At 36.1% G+C, this 22,842-nt stretch overlaps 1 protein-coding gene across 2 annotated transcripts in view; it reads right to left on the bottom strand.

Moving 5' to 3' along the window:
- PTPRR (protein tyrosine phosphatase receptor type R) overlaps nt 1-22,842 on the bottom strand; it is a 154,937-nt gene that overhangs the window by 114,170 nt on the left and 17,925 nt on the right. The window contains exons 1-5 of one of the 2 annotated variants that reach the window (XM_017509304.2): nt 21,530-21,535; nt 21,331-21,444; nt 18,174-18,329; nt 11,967-12,077; nt 3,655-3,923 (exon numbers count right to left, since the gene is read on the bottom strand). In XM_017509304.2, the coding sequence (XP_017364793.1) occupies nt 3,655-3,923; nt 11,967-12,077; nt 18,174-18,329; nt 21,331-21,435 (641 nt within the window). In that variant the 5' untranslated portion in view covers nt 21,436-21,444; nt 21,530-21,535. Of the gene's footprint in view, nt 1-3,654; nt 3,924-11,966; nt 12,078-18,173; nt 18,330-21,330; nt 21,445-21,529; nt 21,536-22,842 lie in introns of those variants that run through there. The other variant, XM_017509305.2, reaches the window with a different exon arrangement.

Consider the following 22,842-nt stretch of genomic DNA (forward strand, 5'->3'; position numbering starts at 1 on the left):
ACACCTTACACTAAAATTAACTTCAGATATATTAAAGACTTAAACATAAGACCTAACACCATAAAAACCCTAGAAGAAAATCTAGGCAAAACCATTCAGGACACAGGCGTAGGCAAGGGCTTCATGACCAAAACACCAAAAGCATTGGAAACAGAAGCCAAAATAGACAAATGGGACCTAATCAAACTCCACAGCTTCTGCACGGCGAAAGAAACAGTCATTAGAGTGAATCGGCAACCAACAGAAATTTGCAGTTTACCCAGCTGACAAAGGGCTGATATCCAGAATTTACAAAGAACTGAAACAGATTCACAAGAAAAAAAACAAACAAGCCCATTCAAAAGTGGGCAAAGGATATGAACAGATACTTTACAAAAGAAGACATACATGAGGCCAACAAACATATGAAAAAATGCTCATTATCACTGGTCATTAGAGAAATGCAAATCAAAACTACACTGAGATACCATCTCACGCCAGTTAGAATGGCCATCATTAAAAAAATCTGGAGACAACAGATGCTGGAGAGGATGTGGAGAAATGGGAACACTTTTACACTGTTGGTGGGAGTGTAAATTAGTCCAACCATTGTGGAAGACTGTATGACGATTCCTCAAGGACCTAGAAATAGAAATTCCATTTCACCCAGCAATCCCATTACTGGGTATATATCCAAAGGATTATAAATCATTCTACTTTAAGGACACGTGCACACGAATGTTCATTGCAGCACTGTTTACAATAGCAAAGACCTGGAACCAACCCAAATGCCCACTGATAATAGACTGGACAGGGAAAATGTGGCACATATACACCATGGAATATTATGCAGCCATAAAAAACGATGAGTTCGCATCCTTTGTAGCGGCATGGATGAACTTGGAAACCATCATTCTCAGCAAACTGACACAAGAGCAGAAAATCAAACGCCGCATGTTCTCACTCATAGGTGGGTGGTTAACAATGAGAACATATGGACAGAGGGATGCAATGAGAGCACTACACACTGGGGTTTGTTGGGGGGAAATAGGGGAGGGACAGTGTGGGGTGGGGAGTTGGGGAGAAATGCCAGATATAGGTGATGGGGAGGAAATCACACTGCAGCAAATCACACTGCCATGAGTGTACCTATGCAACAATGTTGCATGTTCTTCACATATACCCCAAAACCTAAAATGCAATAAAAAAAAAAGACACGTATTTGAGAAAGGAAGGAAAAACAAGCACCAGAGAAGGAATTCGATTATGGGAGTTTCTTTAATACAAAAAGAATGCTGAGGGAACAGCATTAGCAAAGAGGGTACAGTTGAAGATAGAAGAGGAAGACTGATGAAGTTACTAGGGTTGGGGGGAATCACCTGAAGCCCTTGTGGAGAGAATAGTCTTCCCCTGTTCTGAGGTGGAACAAAGTAGGAGGTGAGGTGTAGGAAGTGGGGAAGTTGTAGATCAGGGGACAGAGAATCTATTTAACGCTGATTATGCACTTGCTCTGCTAGAATGCCCCAGGTGGACCAAAGAGATGGGTATGATTCTGTCCTTGTATTCTCCCTTCTCAAAGATTCACTTTAATGAAATGAATAAATGAATACTCAATCGTATGCTCCTTTAAATTGTAGACCAACATGTCCTGTAGTGGTCTACAGAGGGCAGGATGCTGAAAATGGCTACCTCCTTAGAAAATTGCTGAGACAATTGTCTAAGCAATTCTAAGACAATGACCTTGCTTAGAATTGGTAGTGCATGATGGTAATAAAAATTTGTCTGACTTTTAATTGGTTTTATTATGACCCTTCGTTCCACTAGAGGCAACATGGCCTCCTATTGCCTGAAGACCTTTGTTGCCACCAACGCTTAGCTCATCACTGATGCCCAGGTCTCTGTTTCAAAGTTCCTCTTTGAAGCAAACGTAAATGCACAACAATAATTTGGATAACAAGAGTAAAAGAACCAGAAAGAAGCTAAAAAATCAAGTTAAACCTCTTCATCTTTTAGAAGAAAATGAGGCCCAGATGAGTGAATGACTCAGGTGAGGCCATCTAATCCAGGAATAGCAGGGCTGGGTTTGGAATCCATTTCTCTTGACTCCAAGTTAGCCTCAGGGAGAAAGTTCCATCTTGTCTACCTTTCCACACCGAATCTCAAAAAGCAGTTTAGTGATATCTATGCAAGTGAATGTCACATGGAAACCCACATTATCCATCAAGAAACCAACAAGTATTTTAGGGGAGGAAGTGGAAAGGATGACTTGATCAATCTCTGTTTTCTTCCTGCTGTTGAGTCAAAGTGTTCGGTTTTTAAGGATCTTCAGAGATAAACAAATACCTTTATCTTTACGTCATTCATTGTTCCTTGGCAATTCTTTCAAATAATTATGAAGGATCAATTTTGTATTCTGCAGTTCTTAAAACCCCACGCTATATTTTTTAAAGGGTGTGTTTGCATGTGTAAACCATAAGTATTTGCATAGGGCAATGTGATGTATCATGAGAAATATATTCAAAATTTATATACGTGACTTAAAAACCTAAGGCAACAAAAAATACAGGGATATAAAATGGAGACATAGAAAAATAAGAGGAGAATGAACCTTGGATATTACCTTAAGAACTTACTCTCCCACTACCCTGGTGTTCAAAGTAGGATATACTACAAATCCTATTTTAAATATAAAATTAAAGCTTCTTATTTTAAGAAATACTACACGAAAGCTTTACTTAACACTTTTGAGAAGCAAAGAATTAATTCTTTGTTTATGTATTTTGCATATTCTAGTTTTCTTACACTGGATTTTAATGGAAATGTATCAGTATAAAGTGAATCACATGTATAATATATCAAAAAAAAATAAAGCAACAAAAATAATAACATTGTTTTTTTTTTTTTCCAGACAGAGTTTCACTCTGCTGCTCAGGCTGGAGTGTAGTGGCACCATCTTGGCTCACTGCAACCTCTGCCTCCATGTTCAAGCAGTTCTCACAGCCCAGCCTCCCAGGTACCTGGGATTATAGGGGTGCACCACCTTACCCGGCTAATTTTTGTAGAGATGGGGTTTTGCCATATTGGCCAGGCTGGTCTTCAACTCTTGGTCTCAAGTAATCCACCTGCCTCAGCCTCCCAAAGTGCTTGGATTATAGGCGTGAGCCACTGTGCCTGTCCAGTGTCATGGATCTTGATAATGAATGTTTGTTGTGGTAAAAAAAAAATAGAGCTAAAATTAAAAAAGAATTAATCCATGGCAGACATAGACTCCTTCTGTCTGACTCCAGACAATGTGGGCTTTTGTAGGAAACACCCTGAGTTCATTCCCAGTCCCTCTACCTACCAGAGTTTCATGACAATTAAACAAGACAGCATCTTGTGGGGTCAATGAACCTCAATAAGCTAGAAACTGTCTTGTAGCTGAAGATGAATTTTGCTTGGATCTACACCATTTTGGATCTAGACATGCTTAACAGAATCAGATTTACCTAACAGATTTTATCTAACACAGTTGGATTCTTTTGGGAGATAAGAAACACTATTTCATCTAAGTGTCCAGTTAGTGGCGAACGATTCTACCCAATTATGTCAATCATTGCTAGTTCTTTCTTTTTTAGTTGATGAATACTCTTTTTATAAAAAGCCACATGTAGGGGATACAGAACAAGCTCTTACCTCTCCTGAAGTCCTATGGGCTTCATTTTGAAAGGAGAAGGGCAGACAGAGGTAGCGGTGGTAGCTTTGATCTCAGGAGCACCTTGGCCTTGAGGGTCCACGACTACATTCAGTACCTTTGGGGCCTGCTCAGGTTGGACCATGCTGTGGGCTGTCTTTGCCTCAGACAGTGCTGGCTGTAATGTGATGGGCGATAGGTGGATCTCCTGGTTTTTCTCTTTATCTTGTCTTAAAGAAAGCTGAAACCTTTCTTTTAATCTGTAAAGAATCTATAGAAAGAGATAAAAAACTCCTGTCACATTTTCTCACACTAAACAACAGAGTATGATCTCCTCCACCCTAACCTAGCAGACAAACCAAAATAAAGGCTTAACGGTAAAGTAAATAAAGCCCTCTAAAAGATGATTTCTGTTTTGTGGTATTGAGATTTTTCTAAAGATGGTATACTTGGTATTTCTAGTTATGCTGCACATGTGTATCAAATAATTGTGCACGTGAATCTGTTCCTCAAATATATATTCAAAAGTAAATTTAACCAGTTTTATAAAAAATGCCAGATGTCAGTTTGGTCATATGGGAATTCTTTCCTAAAATGCCTGAAATGGTAGGCTTATAGAAGGAATAACTGTGAAAGAGAGATCTATGACATTTACAGAAACAGAGATACGTATCCAATATGGCATAGAAGAAAAGAGTAGTCTTGCAAATATTAATAATAGTTATGCTATAAATCACAGTTTCTTATGTTGGTAAATCTCTGCATTAGTCAGATGTCAACTTGAATATTTGGTAAATTCATGACAAATTAAATTTAGGATATCTATGAAATAATAATTTGGACAACCAGAATTTTCCTTTTTACCACTTTGCCCTAAGCTTTAGTATTTTATTTAGATATAGGATCTGGCTGTGTTGCCCAGGTGAAAGTACAGTGCTGTGATCATAGCTCACTGCAACCTTGAGCTCTCCTTAAGGGAAAAGACTATGCACCTACAAGATAGAACTAGAAATGCATATTAAACATTGAACTCCTAGGAAAACAAAGACTTTCTTTGTTTTTATGTCAGTTCACCTCCTTGTAATCTGGAAACTTTTATACTGGTGGTATTCATTGACTCTGGTAGGGTAAACTTAGATCTTTAAGTTTGAAAAAAGGGTGGATTTGGAATATTCACATGACAAATGTTAATCACACAAATGAGAAAGAAAATGTGTCTAATATTAAGTGAAAGGTCTTCTTACCTTTATTATAATTACTTTCAAACAAGTGTATTGTGTTTTCTTTAAGTTATAGGATGGAAAGGACTGAAGAGGGATGCCTTTATCATGTGCATAGTGTCTAAGGTTTTTAACTTACTGCTTCTCTTCAGTTTCCATGACCTTCACAGTGTAAAAAATGCACTAGAACAGTATTTATCAGATGATACATATATTTTAGGCTTATTGTGTTCAGCTAAGCATTTAACTACTAAACAGTGAGGTGTCAAAATTTAAAATAGATTGTTTTAGTTGCAAGGAAGTTATTTTCCCAAATGAAGAAACAAATATATCTGTACCTTTACAAAAATACATTTAGGAGATAATGCATGTATTACATATTTTAAGCTATTCACATCTAAATATAAATGCATATCAGAACACTTGCTTGCCTGTGGATTTTGGAGAAACATGAATGAACAGTGAGTATGAGAAAGCCAAGGAAATCCTGACCTTCTTAATTGTTCTCGACAGGCAGCTTTTATGATTTATATTAGTGTAAAACAAAGTCTAGTCCAAAGTCCTTCCTTACCATTCACATGCTTGTGTTTTTGATGAGAAACCTTTGTAACATATTTTACAATCAGTCATCTGTTTATTTCATGTCTGGTTAGGGGTCAACTTTGCAGCCTGTCTCCATGTAGTACGTGTACAAGCTGATCTCTACATCTTTAATTAGGGAAAAGCAGAACCTGGAAAATGTATGATGTATATAATACACTTTAAAAATACTCAAGAGATGGCGCTGTCTAAAAAAATATGGAAAAAATGTAAGAGACTGCTACTTGGCAATAGGGTAGTTGTCATGGAATTAAGCTATAATGCAGTGATTCTCAATTGGCAGGGATTTTGCCCTCAGGAGATGTTTGGTAGTGTCTGGGGATATTTTTGGTGGTCATATTTTCAGGGTTTGGGGGAAGGAGAAGGAAAAGGGTGCTATTGGCATCTGGTGGGCAGAGGCTAACTACCTTGCAATGCATTGAAAAGGCTTCCCCCACACCCCCACCAATAGAAATAGTAACTCCAAAATATCAGGAGTGTTGCTGGTAAAACCCTGGTGTAAGGGATCATAAAAATTTTGTGGTGTAATCTCCTCATTCCACATTTAAGTACTGAGATGTTGGATGATTTATGGAGGGTTGGAAAAAAACCCCAGAATCCCAGTTTTCTGACTTCCAGGTATGTGATCATTCAACTCTACTGTTTCTGCCAAATTCTCCTGTCCTTCTTTGAAACCTCTTTTCCAAAGCATCTGGAAAACAGTGTCAGAGATTTTTCTCTGCACAGATTGAGATCTGGAATATAGCATATGCGTATTTCTCTATGGGAATTCACTTTGTTTAAAAACTCAACCTAAAAGCTTACTGTAGCAATGGCAAGTCAACATTTTGCCTTCATCTCTAAGAGCTTGTTTGACTCTTGGACTGGAATAAAGTCATTTAATAATTTGAAAAAGGAAAAGAGAACATATTATTGAATGAGAGGAGATGTAAAAGTCAAACTATAGCAAGAGAAAGAAAATAATAGTGGCAACAAAAGAACCAGAGGAACACAGAAATGGGAGGAAGCTAAAAAAATTCTCTGAAGCTTTTTTGCCGCTTAAAATTTTCATTCAAAAATCTCATAAGTAATACAAAACATCCTGTTTGGATTAGAATGTGTTCGGATTTCAAAATGATGCCACCAACCACTAGTCTTTAACATTTGCTATTTATGGCATTTTACAGTTAGTTCTGAAAGAGTTCATTCATTCTTTTCTTTCAATTTAATAGTCCTGAGTCAATCCCTACTACATTCCATAAACAAGATATTGTAGATGCAAAAGTAACGCAGAACTCTGTCCTCTAGGAATTCATAGGCTTTCAGAAAAGATAACTGTGTAAAAATTGTGTTCAGTACAAAGTACTAAGTGCAGAAAGAGAGGTGTGCCCACAGCACACAGGTATGGTGTGGCACACATTTACCAGTTTCGTCTGGGTAGAATGGTTCCGATAAATACAGCCATTCTCATCTGCTACTACTGGAGTGATTTGTGGTCAGAAGTGTATGTTCATAAGACAGATGGTAAGACCAAAAAACTCCCACAGTTTGACTCCTTATGAAATCAAATAGAATTATGTGGGCCCCAATTTTCAATTTAAATAGACTTGGGTTTGAATTTTTACCACTTCCTACTCCCTGACCCCATATCCATTTATTGCATGTTCTTGTTCAAGTCATTCACTCTTTCTGATTCTTAGTTTTCTCACAAGTAAAATTAGTAAACTAAAATATGTTAAGCATTTAGTACTAGGCAGGAAATTTAGTACCAATAACTGCAATAAATGGAAGAAACTAATTGTTATTGTTATTACTATTAAGACAGTTGTATTCTTCTTAATACAGAAAAAAATTTGAAAATTAGTTTGAGATATATGCCTACTTAATCAATCATTCCAGCTAGGAATCTAGTCCTATTTTCCTTCGTCCTTAGGGATTATGTGTAACAAATAAGAAAATTATGTCCACTTTTGAAATGTGTTTATTGCATCATGTTAAGGCTATAGCAGGTGGTTCAATGTAAGATTTTTTGCTACAGCTACCAGACTACAACTAGAGAAACTCTTTCTCTCCCATATGTATGACTCTCCTATGGATCTAACATGCCAGTGCTTTTATTGACCCAAACAACTATTTTCATGTGATTTCTAAATCTACTTTCAAGAAGCAATCTGGCCTATAGACATCTCTACCTACATTTCATAAATGTCTTTGTACTTGTTAATAAACCTGTAAGGACATTTGAATGTCTAATTTACATGATAAATGATGTTCTATTATTTCTTCAAGTTTAAGAACTAATTCTTCTTAGTAATAACTTTCTTTCATCTAAAACAGACTGAATAGACTGGAAGTTGCCCACACATTTTTTTCTGGGAAAACTGCATTTTTCTATTTGTCGCTCCACGCACTCTACATTCACATTTGTGAGGTGCTAAATAAGTCACATATTTGAAAATGTCATGGCCGTCTAATTTTATGCCTGGCAACATATATATATATATATATATATATATATATATATATATATATATATATTTTAAGGAAAGTAAACAATATGCCACTTCTCAAAAATTTTTGCCAAGTCTTATGTTGTTGTTACATACCACATACAACCTTCCATTACAGCAATTTACCTATATAATTGCATAATAAAATCACACGCTTTTCATTTCTGGCATGTAGGAAGCCTAATGCAAATGGAAGCACTGATCTTTCATAAATATAATCAATGCCAGAGGGAAAATTCTGAGTTTTATCTTTCCTTTGTCATGGAATCAACCAAACTATGGGAAAGAGAACTGGAATACATATGTTTCAGAATGACAAAACTGATAGTACAAGTATTGCTGAGAAATGCACGTGAAAAACTTACTTTAAATCAAGCTTATGATCACAATAATTTGAATACTTATAAAGATGAGCTTATTTTAGACAATCACTTTGACATGTCCCTAAACGTGAACTCTTGACTCCTCTTAAGTTACATCAGATCAACTTGGCTTCGTGTTAATCCTATTGGGTAGTATTTCTTTTCTTGTGAATATGAACTTGTGATCTGTGTGCTGCTGGTTCCTCTGTTTCTTTTCAGAATTTGTATTTATTTATCTATTTTTCAGAGACAGAGTATCTGTCATTCAGGCTGGAGTAAAGTGGCGTGATCATAGCTCACTGTAATTTCAAACTCCTGGGCTCCAGCGCTCCTCCCCTCTCAGTCTTCGCAGAAGCTGGGACTATAGGCATGTCCCATCAGCCTGGCTAATTTTTAAAACTATTTTTTTTTGTTGTAAAGATGGGTCTCACTGTGTTGCCCAGGCTGGTTTTAGACCCCTGGGCTTAAGCAATCCCCCTGTCTCCGACTTCCAAGTGCTTGGATTACAGGTGTGAGCCATTGCACCTGGTCCCCCTGCTACTTTCAAAAGTGACTCCTTCATATTAAAATTTAAGATAGCGTTTGAAATCTATTTAATTATTTCTTTCATTTGTTTAAGAACTATCTGAACATGCTCATCTCCATTTCCAACACGTCCCTCTCCCAGGAAATGAGAACATTTCTACACAGGCAGGGAAGCCAAATTACCTAGGAATCATCTTTAATTTCCCCCCTCTTGCTGAGAATTGGGACACAGCAAGTTCTGTCAGTTCTACTTTCAAATAAATCTCAATCCTTTACTTCTCTCTATCCCCACCACCCACCCCTGCTCTGGGCCAGCAGCATCTTCTTCATCGGGATATTGCAGAAGCCTCCAGAAAGTTCCTCTTCCTTCCACAATTTTCCCCATCCTCTGTCCACCACCACTTTCTACCAGAAGAAGATGTGATCCTTTAAACACACGTAGAAGATCACATCAAGGCTCTGCCTAAAATATTCTTCCCCTCAGGCCTGAATAGGCTAAGCTTATTCCAGTTGCACCCACTGTACCCTCTGCCTGTGGGTTCTTTTCTCACATTTTCATCCTTAGGTCTCAAACATCTCAGGTTGCTGCTCTTCTCCACTCACTATTATGGTCTTTTCTTCATAGCACTTATCACTGTGATTTTAAAAATATACTACTTTTTAGAGCAGTTTTAGGTTTACAGAAAAACTGAGCAGAATATACCAAGTTCTCAAATACCTTTCTTCCCTACCTCTTCATTTTGCCCTATTAGTGTGATTCATTTGTTGCAATTTGTGAATCAATATTGATGTATCATTATTAACTAAAGTCCATAGTGTGGATAGTGTAGATTAGGGCTCACTCTTCATACATTGTACAGGTTTTGACAAATCCATAATGTCATGAATTCATTATCACAGAATATAGAATAGTTTCACTGTCCTAAAATCTCCTGTCCTCTACCTAATTGTTCCCTTTCTCTGCAATCTCTGGCAACCACTGATATTTTTACTATCTCTATAGGCTTGACTTTTCCAGAATGTCGTATAGTTGGAATCACATAGTATTTTCACCATTTGATATTTAAAAAATTAACTTATTTTCTATGTCTCCCTCTAAAGTAAAGACTTCAAGAGAACAGGGATCTTATCTGTCCGGTTTTCTTCTTTGCCCACAACACCAACAACAAATAGGCCCACAGAGAATATTCTGCAGGAATCTGTTGATTGAATGAATAGATGAATCTACCTGCTAACCCAATAGAGAGCAATCACCTGTGCTTCTGAAATGCCCCTTTCCTGATTTGTTCTAATAACTTTGGAGCCAACTTAACCTAAGTTTCTGACTTAAATATTGGGAAAGGAAGAGTCATCCTCTGGCTCCAAGTGGTTGAGGGTGTGACTACTATAGGTCCTTTTGCCATGAGACCAACATAGACATTTATCTAGTTACGCTGGATACATGAGCACACCCTGACTTAGAAATGTAGAATCTGAAACACATCCTCTATGTTAGTAGCAAGCTCTGCTTAGTACTCAAAGGCCGGGCATGAATCTGCTTTCCCACTTCCCTCCTTTTATCCTTGCCTTTGCTTTTCTGAATCACATCCATTGATCCCCTGAATATTTTCCACTTTTATCACTTTCAACCACTTTCTATTCTTCCCCTCCTCTTATCGTTTTTCATCTGCAAAGAAGAAAAACATGCTAATTGTGACTGACAAGACAGGGAACAGCACTTGAGATTTCCCGTATGAAGGAAAGAAGAACCATGTATATTAAAGTACAATTAACTATAACAAGGAACTACATCCTTAAAACAGAGATGCCCAGAATACTCTGTCACAATTTCTGCAAAACCGCCAACTATCTCATTAAAATTCTTTTCTCTTAATCTCTACCATGTGAAATATAAAAATCAGTTTTTTTTTACTCAATTCTAAATTTTTCTTTTGTTTATTGAGTCATAATTCTTAGAATTTTTTTTTTCTTAGTGCCTGACCCATAGGAGCTACCTCTGAATTAATTATGATGGAAGATTTAGGGTGTTCTTGTTATTTCACATATTTTGAACTCTAGAAAACATGCTCATCTTTACCCTGTTTAAGACCATGCTTGTTTTATATCCTCTAAGCTTAGACCCCTGCAGCCTCTGTCTTTCCAGATGGAGCCCTAATCTGACAGTAACCCCTTCCCAGCACAGGGAGCAGAAATAAACAACATCCAATAAAACACGTAGCAACATTTGTTGATTGTGGAGAGAAATAAGGAGCGTAATGACTTTTGGGGAGCACTTAAAAACCAAGGAAGAAGTATTTTTTTAATGTACAAAATTAAAAAGAATATAGCTCACAGGGAAAAAAAGGACATTAAAACCTATTTGTAAACTCTAAATATTATACATCTGGAAATTTTCAAGGGAGTAGAAAAATCTTATTCTACTCTAAACATACTGTTAATTCATTCAATACCAAATAGTACTGCTTAATTTAGTGGGTTAGGTTTATTTTGGGTTCTATTTTTAAAATTAGAAATATGCTTTTAAAGCCTACATATTATTACTTACAGAGCTATTCCAGAATATGAATTTATACTTTTGTATTATTTATCCACCTTAAAAATGAATTAGTAGTCTAACTAATTTAGCCTTTGAGGGTATAATCATCTTCTTTTCATAGAATGCTTTCAAGGCCTTTTAAAAATAAGGAAATCAACCATTCCTTAGGGAGTAAGCTTGTCCCAAAGACATATTTCTTTTTAATTTTTTTTTCATGAGTTCCATAAAGATGATATAAAAGGAGAAATAAAGTAAACCCAAAGTGTACCCGTGAGACTTTACTGATGTTGAGGGCTTCAGTGACCTCAGTAAATCACTTTCTAAAGCTTCATTCTCAGAGTTGATCAAGTTACTAAAAATTGCACTGCAATTACAGCCTTATTATTCAGGTCAGCATCCTTAATTCCATAAGCTCTCCTTTAGAAATCGCTCTGATGTCAGATATGAAATATTCCTAATCTAACAGGATCATAGTCTTGCTTCTGCTCCCAAGCATTTTGCATTCATTTGAATGGCAACGTACCCACTAATATCAAGCAGTGGGCTCAGCGAAGGATAAAATAGACAAAGAAGCAAACTTACCATCAAACACGTTACTATAATAACAAAGATGCTGAGAAAAATGACAACAGCATAAAATCCTTCTTTGCTCCAGATTTTGTCCGCTTCATGCTGCCCTTGTAAAACATTTTTCTTTAAAAGCAAAACAGAAAGTCCGATGTTAAATGAGAGCTTGAGAAAACTGGCGTTCTTATCAGATACTAAACATATTTTTAGCCTTATTCCATTCAGCATAGTGCAACACACCTACACCCCCCGCTGCCAGAGCTTCTTCTCAAACTGATCTAAGACAACAGACTGCCATCCTTACATATCAAAAAAATTAGTCTCCTGGAATAGGAGTAAGCGTGCCTGACATGGCATCCGCAGGTCCCAAGCTTTCTAAATATCCCTGAGTGTCTCTCTTGGAAACTACCTGGTTCATAGGTAAGAGAGTTCTGTTCTTTTCTGTGTGGAGGAAATTGTTTCTGAATATTTCCTTACTCTAAGTCCCCTCCCACAACATCAACACCCTGGATTATGTGCTGTAATACTGTTCTTTACTTTTAAACAAAAGTGAAACAGGTGCAAACAAAAGCTTGTGGTGCATTAATAAGTACAGCAACAATGCCAGGATTATTTCCTTCTTTTCTTGCTTTTAATCACATTTTTTTTTAAGTGGAGTCTATATTGTCAAAATCTGGCTAACATATCATCTCAACAACATATATTTTTAGAACACCACATATTTTTCTAAAGTAATAGGGAACATCAAAATGTTCAGAATTATTTGGCAATAAAAGGTAAAATTCATAGATTATTTTTATTTGTATCATTTTCGTTCCACTTTGGGGGTGGAAGAATGGAGAAGCAGCACGAATAAAGTGTGCATGACTGTATTAGCTTTATTTCATTAATTCTTTTTTCTAAATAAGCACATTGACTAAAATTTATTCTTGAATAAAATTAAGTTTTATAATTTAACGGCAGTATAGATTTATAGTTAATGAAACTAACTTGAAATTAAATGGTACATGATTAGGAAAAACATGTAAAGGCTAAATCAAGTCAAATGCTTTAACTCAACTAAAATTTCATTTTTGTTGAAGGTTGCCTCCCTTTAGTGAGGATACATATCTGTCATTAGAGATTGTCTCCAGTGATTAAGAAGACCTTGAATAAAACATATATTGTTGGTGTCTGAACTTTGAAATCATTGCTAATTTACTTTTAAGCCTTTAAAAATAAAACATATCCAACATTTATAAATCAGACAAAAAATTTTACCTTGAAAAATATTTTATGAGAACTTTTATTTTGGAATGCAAGTGAGTTCTAGTGGGAAGATAAGCAAGGCTGAACAGAAAAGATTTTTGAGTTCAATTGTGATTGCAAAGATTACTTGGAGAAAGCCTTTAATAATTGCTAAAGTAATCAGGATTCTATTTCCTTTATTTGTAAAACATTGATGTGCTCGTTAATTATAATATAATAGTATCTTGCCTACTTTCTGGGACATAGATGCATAGATATAAGAAATGATTTAGATATGAATTTTAAAGATATATAAATGACAAATCAATGCAGAAGCTGCAAATATTTGATTGATAAAATGATTAGAAACCAAGTATCCTGCCACAAAGAAAACTTTGGGTTCAAGTGACAAATTTTCTTTCACCTCTTTGATGTCAGCCATATCGTTTTTTATTCCAGTGTCTCTATAAGCATAGCTGGAAACTAATAGAAAACTCTTGCAGAAATCAGGTATAAATATGGAAATGAATTTTTTTACAGGCAACAAAATAGCATCCATTGTTTGCTATAAAAGCAAACTAGTTAAGCCTTCAAGTAGGCAGCATAAATTTGTCAAATTTAAGTGTAAGGAGTTGAGTTTAAGCCCATGTAAAATTTGGATAAAAAGGGGTGGTTAGGTGGGTGGAAAGAGATTTTGTGTTCCTAACCCGATTTGGTTCATTTTTTTCCTTGTTATAGTTCTATAACTCCTAGAATATCAACATGTTCCTTCCTGCTTAAGACAAACCTGTTTTCTTTTTTAACTGAAGCAGTAATGATGAAAACATTAACTCCTACCCTCCCATCCCCCACCCTCAGTTAAAAAGACACGTGTTTTGAACTCCTAGAACTTAGTCACTGCATTTTCTTGATAAATAGATTTCTTTCTGAGTCATGCTACTCCTGCTGAACACTACTATATTTGTACAGAGATCTAAAAAACCTGATAAGGGCAGGGCAATAAATGGAAAAGTTTATAGTTAAGAGCTCACAAATCAAAGGACTATAATTCACAAGAATTTTCAATCTAACCTTTGCATAGGGTTAACCCCATGGTTTTTATAGTTTGTCATGGGGCTGAGGGTTGAATAATTCAGAGGCTCTATTGTCGGGTCAAGCTAATGCCACTACATCATCTTTATGTTTTATTTCATAGCCACACTGCTTTGCCCTTTAACTTAGTTGCAGTAAAAGAAGCTGATGGGTTTTGTTTTATTATTTAAAATCTGGGCAGTTTTTTGTATAGGTAACAATGTCTTCTCTATACCCTGTTTAATAATTTGATGCAGTATAGCTCGTTCTTTTTTCTTTCTTTTGTCCTTCATCTCTCTTTAAATATTTTAATCAATTCTGATCTCAGATGCAGGAGATCCCAATTGCTAGGAGAGGTGATTCAGAGATACATAGGATCTAGGACATACACCTCTTTAAAAGAGATGAAGCACACAGAATAAGAATGAAGTGCAAATGTTACAAAGTATCTGGTTAATTCGATTGACTTAGGCAGATAAATGAGATGTATCCTATAACAATATGGCTTTGTTTGATAAATGCCAAGCTTCCCTTGTACTGTGCATAATGTGAGCAATTGTTCTGAATGGTGTAATACAGGTTGATGTTGATTGTATGCTCCTCAGCACTGTATGGCTAGGTCTGTACTAGACTACCTGCTAGTGTTCCTAATGTGAAGGAATAATCATTAAGCTTACACATTACTGTTTATATTTATATGCAATGGCTTTTTTTCTTTGTAAATATTTCATGAAGGTATCAGTCAGCACATTGGACTTTTATTTAAAGAAGGTCACTTTCTCCTTTGAAATATAAGATTTGGAAACTGGAGTAATTTGCAATTGAACAACAACAAAATTCCTAAATCATTTTTTAAAATGTCAATACAGAACTTACTGTTTTTAACAGGTATTTATTTTATACAAACATTTAATTTTATTTTCCTGGGATTTTATTTATTAGGCAAGAGGAGGTCTAGTTTTATCTGCATGAGTGCCTATAATGTTCTACATATCATATAAAATATATAGAAGAAATAATGTCTTTTCCTTCAAGAAACAGATTACAAATGAAAACAGATGACTAAACAAAAATAGTTTTCTAGTTGGTATTTTTTTTGTTTGTTTCTCAAGAGTCATTTTCAATTAAAAAAATCAAGCATATGAAAAAAAATCTTTCCATGAAAGTGATTAACATAAGTTTAGGAAGAGATGCTTTGAGGCATCATTCACAGTGTTCTATAATTCATGCAAAGGATGAAAAGCAAAAATACCAAAGTCCTTTTTTTCTGTTAATGAACATGTTGCAATAGCATGTTATAAGATTAAAATGTGAGAAAATGGATTGAGGCATAAGTTGTTATACAACATTAACCACAGAAAAGATGAATAAAGATGTAAGAAAACTCACAGAATAGCATTCACCAGTCTTACTATCAACCAACATTTTTTCAGGGCTCCTTTAGGTTGTATCTATACCAAGCACCTCCCCACTGGGGTGCCTGCTCACTACAGACACCTTTTCTCTGTTTCTGCAATTCAAGACTCTGGTCAAAGGTCAGAGGGTAATGCCTGGTACCTTCTAGGAGTGTCCAAACAAAAGGTTCAAACAATCCGTTTGTCCTTCATGATATGCTCCTTATACCTAATTCAAATATTTCCTCAACTTCTGTAATGTGTATTTTCTAAATTCTAGATTTCTAGGTTCCAACAATTTTATGAGAAACTGTCACATTTTGATCATCAAATACACTTTCATTATTCAAGTGTAGTCTATTGTGAGCTACTAGCTCTGTGAGAGGCCATTAAACTAAGTACCTCACCTTCACCGGACTGGGGTATATTGGAGGATTCCCAACCAAGTGCTTCCGTTAAGCCAACTCTTTTTGTATGGGCAGCTTTTCTTGGTTTGCAAATTTGAGTGACTCAATATGGTGCTGTATTCTTAAAGCGCTCAGACTGGCTTTTGAACTCAGGATAAGGCAACAGGGAAGACCATTTATATGATTCTCTAAAAGCTTATGGGAAGCAGAATATATTTATCCAACGGTCTTTCTAAAATTTAAAGAATTGTTCTAGGCAAGATATGTACCAGTCAGTCTGTGAAGGGCTTGAAAGGGATGGGAACACAAGGTAAAGAACACCTTCATCTGTGGAGGCACAAGGGATACTTTGCTACACAGTAGACTGGTATTGAGAAATGAAAGGTGTGTAGACAAATCAATATACACAAAAGCATGGAGGAAGGAGAGAATATGTGTATCACGACATCTATCAAGTTTAGAATTGCTGAAATGTAAACTAGGAAAGTGTCGTTTGACAATTACAAAGTCCAGCATACAAAGGACCATATACCATATTAAGAAATCTAGACTTTATTTCATAGTATTTTGAAAGTCAAAGAAGAATCATGAAATTAGGAGGGCATGGCCAGATTTACGCTGAGAAAGATTACTTTGCTGGCGGGACAGAAAACACATTGGGTGTGCTGGGAAAGAGAACAGAGAGAGGCACAAAACCAAATGCAGGAAGTCTAGTTGTGGGTGGTTGTGACAGTCGTGGTTCAATGATGACATATATTCTCATGTGCCAATTCATTCCGCATTCAAATTACATTTGTGTACTACCTACTGTGTGAGAATTTCTACATATATTTAAAAAATTCAATCCATAGTTCAAGTTTATAAGTGCTATAACAATTTTGGATTTGAAGAAACGGAGGCTCAGGGAGGTCGACACTATGCAAAGAGACACGACCTCACAGAGATTAAATGGCCTGCCCACAATCACACACAGTTTAAATGTGGCTTTGGGAAACAAACTCAATCTGGGCTCAAGTGATCCTGCTGCCTCAGCCTCCCCCGCAGTTAGGATTACTAGGGAGGGAAGCCACCATGCCCACCTAGAGTTTTTTATACGACACTTGTGATACTTACTAAAATAAGAGGCAGTGTGCTTTACCGTAAAGGCGAATAGACTAGGCATCAGGAGATCTAGATTTTGGCCAGGCAAGATGGCTCACTCACACCTGTAATCCCAGCATTCTGGGAGACCAAGGTGGGAGAATCGCTTAAGGCCAGGCATTCAAGACCAGCCTGGGCAACATAGCTCAACCCTGCCTCTATAAAAGAAAAAAAACAAAAGAAAAGATATCAAGATTTTAGGTGGTGCTTTGTGCCTCTCTTGTTGTCACCTTGAGACAGTCACTTAATTTTTATGGGCCATACTTTCTGTATCTACAAGGTGTTACACATGTTCCCTCCAGTCTAATTTCATGATTGCATGAATTGAATTACATGTATTTAGGATGACGATGCTTCCAGCATGTTTGTTAGAGCAGGATGGAGTAAAAGAAGTGGAAAGGGAATTAAATCCACTCAGGAGTGAGATGACAGAGGTGGCAGAGAAAATGTTTTAAAAGTGCCAAATTTGGAAAATACTACAAAGAAATATGTGTAGTTCTTAAGATTGTTTCTTCAGCAAAAGAAAAATCACATTTCAAATTAATTCCAAAGTTATGGGAAACAGTGAATATCTGGTGACCATTTTGACAATGAAAACAATGAGAAGGAGTGTACCTGTAGGGAAAGAAAGGTTTAAAGGTATTTTTTTTTTTTTTGACATATCAGTTTCAAGTGATCAATTGACAAATACATCTAAATCTTCTTTCTTCTAGAAAATTTACTAGGTAAGTCAAAATAAGTTATAAGGCCAGAAAGGTTTGAAGAAGAAAAATGCCAAAGAGTGAAACTTCAGTGTGAAAATGCATTTCCGTAAGAAGTAAACATATACAATGTAAAGATCAGACAATTCTGACACTCAGGGAAATTTTTATTATCAAGTACATACAATAAACAGCTTTCATCTCAAAGCCTCTTGGGATTGAATTACCATAGCACGCTAACTGTTCACATTTTAAAATGAAACGTTTTGTGCAACAACATACCTCAGGAGAGACGTCTGTAATTCCAAATTGGGATAAACTTTGATGCAAAACATTGATATTAAGTGAACGAAGAACTTCCTCAGAGGGCAGAGCATCAGAAATTCCTGTTTTACGGTTTATGGGAGACACAAACAGTTCAATACTGTTCTTCTTTGCCTAATAAAAGCAGAATATTTGTATGTGTTATAGACATTTTAAACAACTTTGGAGAATATTTTTAACTTTCCTTTAGAAACATTAAAGGAAGTCAGAATTCTAGGATCCTAAAAGGCATTGTGGAGATTATATTTATTAGTTATTCTCTGGTAGACTTAATATTACCAGTCCAAAGTCTAAAATCTTCAAATAGATTTCTTGCAATTAGTTGTCCCCCAAAGATTTGTAATTTTGTATTTCATTGTATGCTGATTAATTTACCATTCTATATTGTAATTTTCTGATGTAGATTGTTCAGATGTTCCCTGAGTAATTATGTTTAAAGAAGCATTTTAAAATCAAATGAATACAATCCAATGTAATAGTAAAATTGCATATTAGACAACACCACTCTCTATTACTTTTATAGATTGTGTTAATGTGAAGGCTTGGCTAGCTAAGGAAGATGGTGCCAGATGAGCTTTGAAATCCTTTCCTGATTCTGTTCTTCACCTCAAATATGTCACACATTTAAAACCAGTCATTTAGTAGAAATCCAGATGTTGTGTGGTGATGTCATAATACTTTTCCTATTAGTATTACTTCATTAGCTAAAATGGAATCAGAGAATTTCTTACCATAAATGTCTGATATTCTACATATGCACACACAAACAGCAGACAAAAATGACATGGCCATTGATAATATTATCTTTTACAACTTATGTAATACACGAACAGAATGAAATTGTTAGCCTTCTTTCCGACACATGGAGCTCTCTCATGCTAGAAAATTCTCTTTTAATGTGCTTTATCAGAATTTTAGCTGGGTATAAAATGAAGTATCAGTTTACTACTAGCAAGCCAGGAAAAGTATTTTCATATTTGCAGAGAAAAACAGACAATAACTAAATACTGATGTGAAACATGTTTATAATAATTTAAATAGTTTGTGACTTAATAACAATGACAGTAGGGACAGAGCACTTGTGTTGTGCCTGACATGCTCCTATGTACCTTAAATCTCTTATCTCATTTATTGCTTAGAACACCCCCAGGCAATAGGTATTATGTTTATCTCTATTTTAAAAATGAAATGTAAGTGGCTTGTCCATATTCACACGGATGGAATATGGCCACACTGGAAATGAAGTATGGTTTTGTTAATCACCACACTCTGCTATCTCAGGTATTATAACTCTAGCTATTACAATAACTACTTTTAAGCATGCTACTAACATTCTCTGAGGATAAGCATATCCCTTCCTCAGTGTGGCAAATCCCTCCTTCATCCCTGCAAACAGCTATAATGCTCATTAATCCTATATGTATAAAAGTATATCTAAGATATCTATATCTAAATAATCTCTCTATATATCTTAGCAAAATACAGATGCACAGGTTTATGCATATATATTTTTATGTGTATATATATGTATAAAAATCTAGATCTAGATCCAAGACTTTTTTTTGAGACAGAGTTTCGCTCTTGTTGACCAGGATGGAGTGCAATGGCATGATCTCTGCTGACTGCAACATCCACCTCTCAGGTTCAAGCAATTCTCCTGCCTAAGCCTCCCAAGTAGATGGGATTACTGGCACCCCCAACCATGCCCAGCTATTTTTTTGTATTTTTAGTAGTAGAGAAGGGGTTTCACCTTGTTGGCAAGGCAGGTCTTGAACTCCTGACCTTAGGTGATCCACCCATCTTGGCATCCCAAAGTTCTGGGATTACAGGCATGAACCACCACACCCAGCTGAGACTTCTTTAATGCCTGAATCTTCTCATTTGAGCAAGGTATGCCCTGGATATAAGTAACCTTCACTATTCAAGAGAATGGTATATTTCTTCTGTGGTACAAGTTAAAACTTTTTAAAAGCTTGTTCAGTTCTACAACATTGTTGATTCACAGACTACAAGTTTTTACGAGGAAATGAAACAACTCACTCTCCACACACAGAAAAAATAAAAAGAAACATAAGACCCAAACCAAAACGAAAAGCAAATTCCCTCCATAGCGAAGGCAGGCTGAGCAGTAGAAAGCTGTACTCCATGCAGAAGAAGCACAGCAATTTAAGGTTGGGAGAATGCAGAGTCCTTGCTTGGACTCCCATTGTAGTGGAAATTGTTCAAGAACAATTTAAAACCTGTACAGTGATCCCAAAGCCCCTTTTCACATAAAACTGAGGTGACTAGCTATTTGCATTTTTTTGCCCTTTGCTCACACCTGCTTTCCAGTGCAGTTGGGAACATGTAGTTGGATAATATCCAGGTTCCCAAACACCGAGGAAAGACAGGAATTAATGAATGTGGGCAACTGACAGATAGGCCTAGCCGGGTCCTATACAATAGATCCTTTGGATTTACTTCATTTTATTTTTTACTTTACCCACTCAGATGCCCATTCAAGTTTTCTCTTGGTTTTCCCGGACTACCAATTCCTGCATTCCACCTGGGCTGCAGTCATCAGGGTCAGTTCTTCCTTATTCTTTGTTTAAAATGCCACCCCCCTCCAACCGCCTTGTGTATTCAATGTCCGTCATTCTATTGATATACTTGAAAGGGCTTTAATAAATAACGTCTGGAAACAGTGCCTCACCTGATTCAGAGGCGTTCACTCTAATGGAGAATGTTTTTGGACTAGTGCCATGTTGGTAAGGCAAATGTTTTGGGCCCTTTCATTTTACCACAGGAGCTAGGCTTGAACTATGACAGAGTTAAGAAACTTCCACTATAAAAAGCCAGATGATAAAACATTTAGGCTTCATGAGTCAATCTATTGCAACTACTGAACTCTGCCACTGTAATATAAAAGTCACCATGGGCAATCCATAGATAATGGATATGGCTTATTTCATAAAATTTTATTTACAAAAACAGATGATGTGCTGGATTTGGCTCATGAGCCATACAACTAAAGCATGAGCACTTTAGTGATTAAAACACACACACACACACACACACACACACACACACACACACACCCCTTGAATTTTGGGAATGTAAAATGTAGGTATCTTACAATGAGGCGATTGATGTGCACTTGTTGAGGTAAGAGTCCTAAAGCTGCAGCCACTCCTTGACGGAAGATCCGAAGCAAGGTTATGTTCAGCTTGTTTATATCCATTTGCAATGTCTGGAAAATAAAGACAAAATAAATCCAAATTATAGTTTTAATAAGTCTTTGGTTCAGGACATTCAGTTCTTGACTGATGACTGACCACCACAATTTCTGTGATGTTTTCACTAATAATACTTTATTACATTTTTGATAGAAATAAAATTATAGGAACATTGCATGTGAAGTTTTAAATAGTATTAGTTAAAAAGATATATTATATACACCATGGAACATTATGCAGTGATAAAAAGAAGGAAATTATGTCCTTTGCAGCAACATGGGTGCCACCAGAGGCCATTATCCCAAGCAAAGTAATGCAGAAACAGGAAACCAAATAGTGCATGTTCTTACCTATAAGTGGGAGCTGAACACTGAGTACCCATGGACTTAAACATGAGAGCCATGGACACTGGGGACTGCTGGAGGAGGGAGGAAGGGAAGGGGGTGAGGAACTGCCTATTGGGTGCTCTGCTCACTTCCTGGGTCACAGGATTATCTGTACCCTCAACTTCAGTGTTCTGACACAGGGTTCCCATGTGGCAAACCTGCACATATACACCCTGAATCTAAAATAAAAGTTGATTTTTTTTAAAAAGATGATGTATTATATAATAAGGCAATTTGTCCAGTTATAATAAAAAGCACAAATGGTCAATTCATAAAGAATTTCATTGAAATCTGCCTTGAATAATTTTGCTTTAGTTCAGTTCCAGATGACAGAATGGAATCTGTAGCCAAGTGTATTTCAGTTATTCAATCTCCAATTTGTGCTCACACAAGACACAGAGAAAAAGATGCTGTGTAAGTTCCATAAGGCCTGTCTTGGCAGTTTCTATACATAGTGATTTGCTGCTAGTGCAAGGCAAAAGAATGAGGTGCAAGAATACATTTTCAAACTCTGGTAAAAATACCAGTGATACTGATGATTTGGTCTAAGATAAACAATTCTTATTCAGTTGTTTGGGCAAACACTTAACTTTCAGGTTTGCTTTGGAAAAAATTTAAATATTAAAAAATTCTTAAAATACAAATTATGATAATGACAATATTATAACAGTAACTTTTGTTGAAGCCTCAACATGATTACTATACTGAAATAATGAAGTAATTTACTATATGCGTTTTCAAAAATGCCTCAATCATTTGAGAGATTCTCAAGGTAGGGAAAATAAATCTTTATGCACTTCTTTTATTCTTATAATACTTAATTCATAAATTTGACATAGTAGGCTATCAATAACTGTTGAATGGCTGCAATATCACATGTTCTGTAAAGCTAAGCATACTTTTGAGTACAGACTTCTCTGATCACAAGACTGATTTACATGTGCAATCTCCTATAGAGTAGGAACCCTTTAGGCGAACTGTCCTCAGTTTGCTTTAAAAAGAGAATAATACTGCTTCAAGGATTTA

Source organism: Cebus imitator, unplaced genomic scaffold (assembly GCF_001604975.1).
Source record: "Cebus imitator isolate Cc_AM_T3 unplaced genomic scaffold, Cebus_imitator-1.0 Scaffold414, whole genome shotgun sequence".
Classification (NCBI taxonomy): Eukaryota; Metazoa; Chordata; class Mammalia; order Primates; family Cebidae; genus Cebus; species Cebus imitator.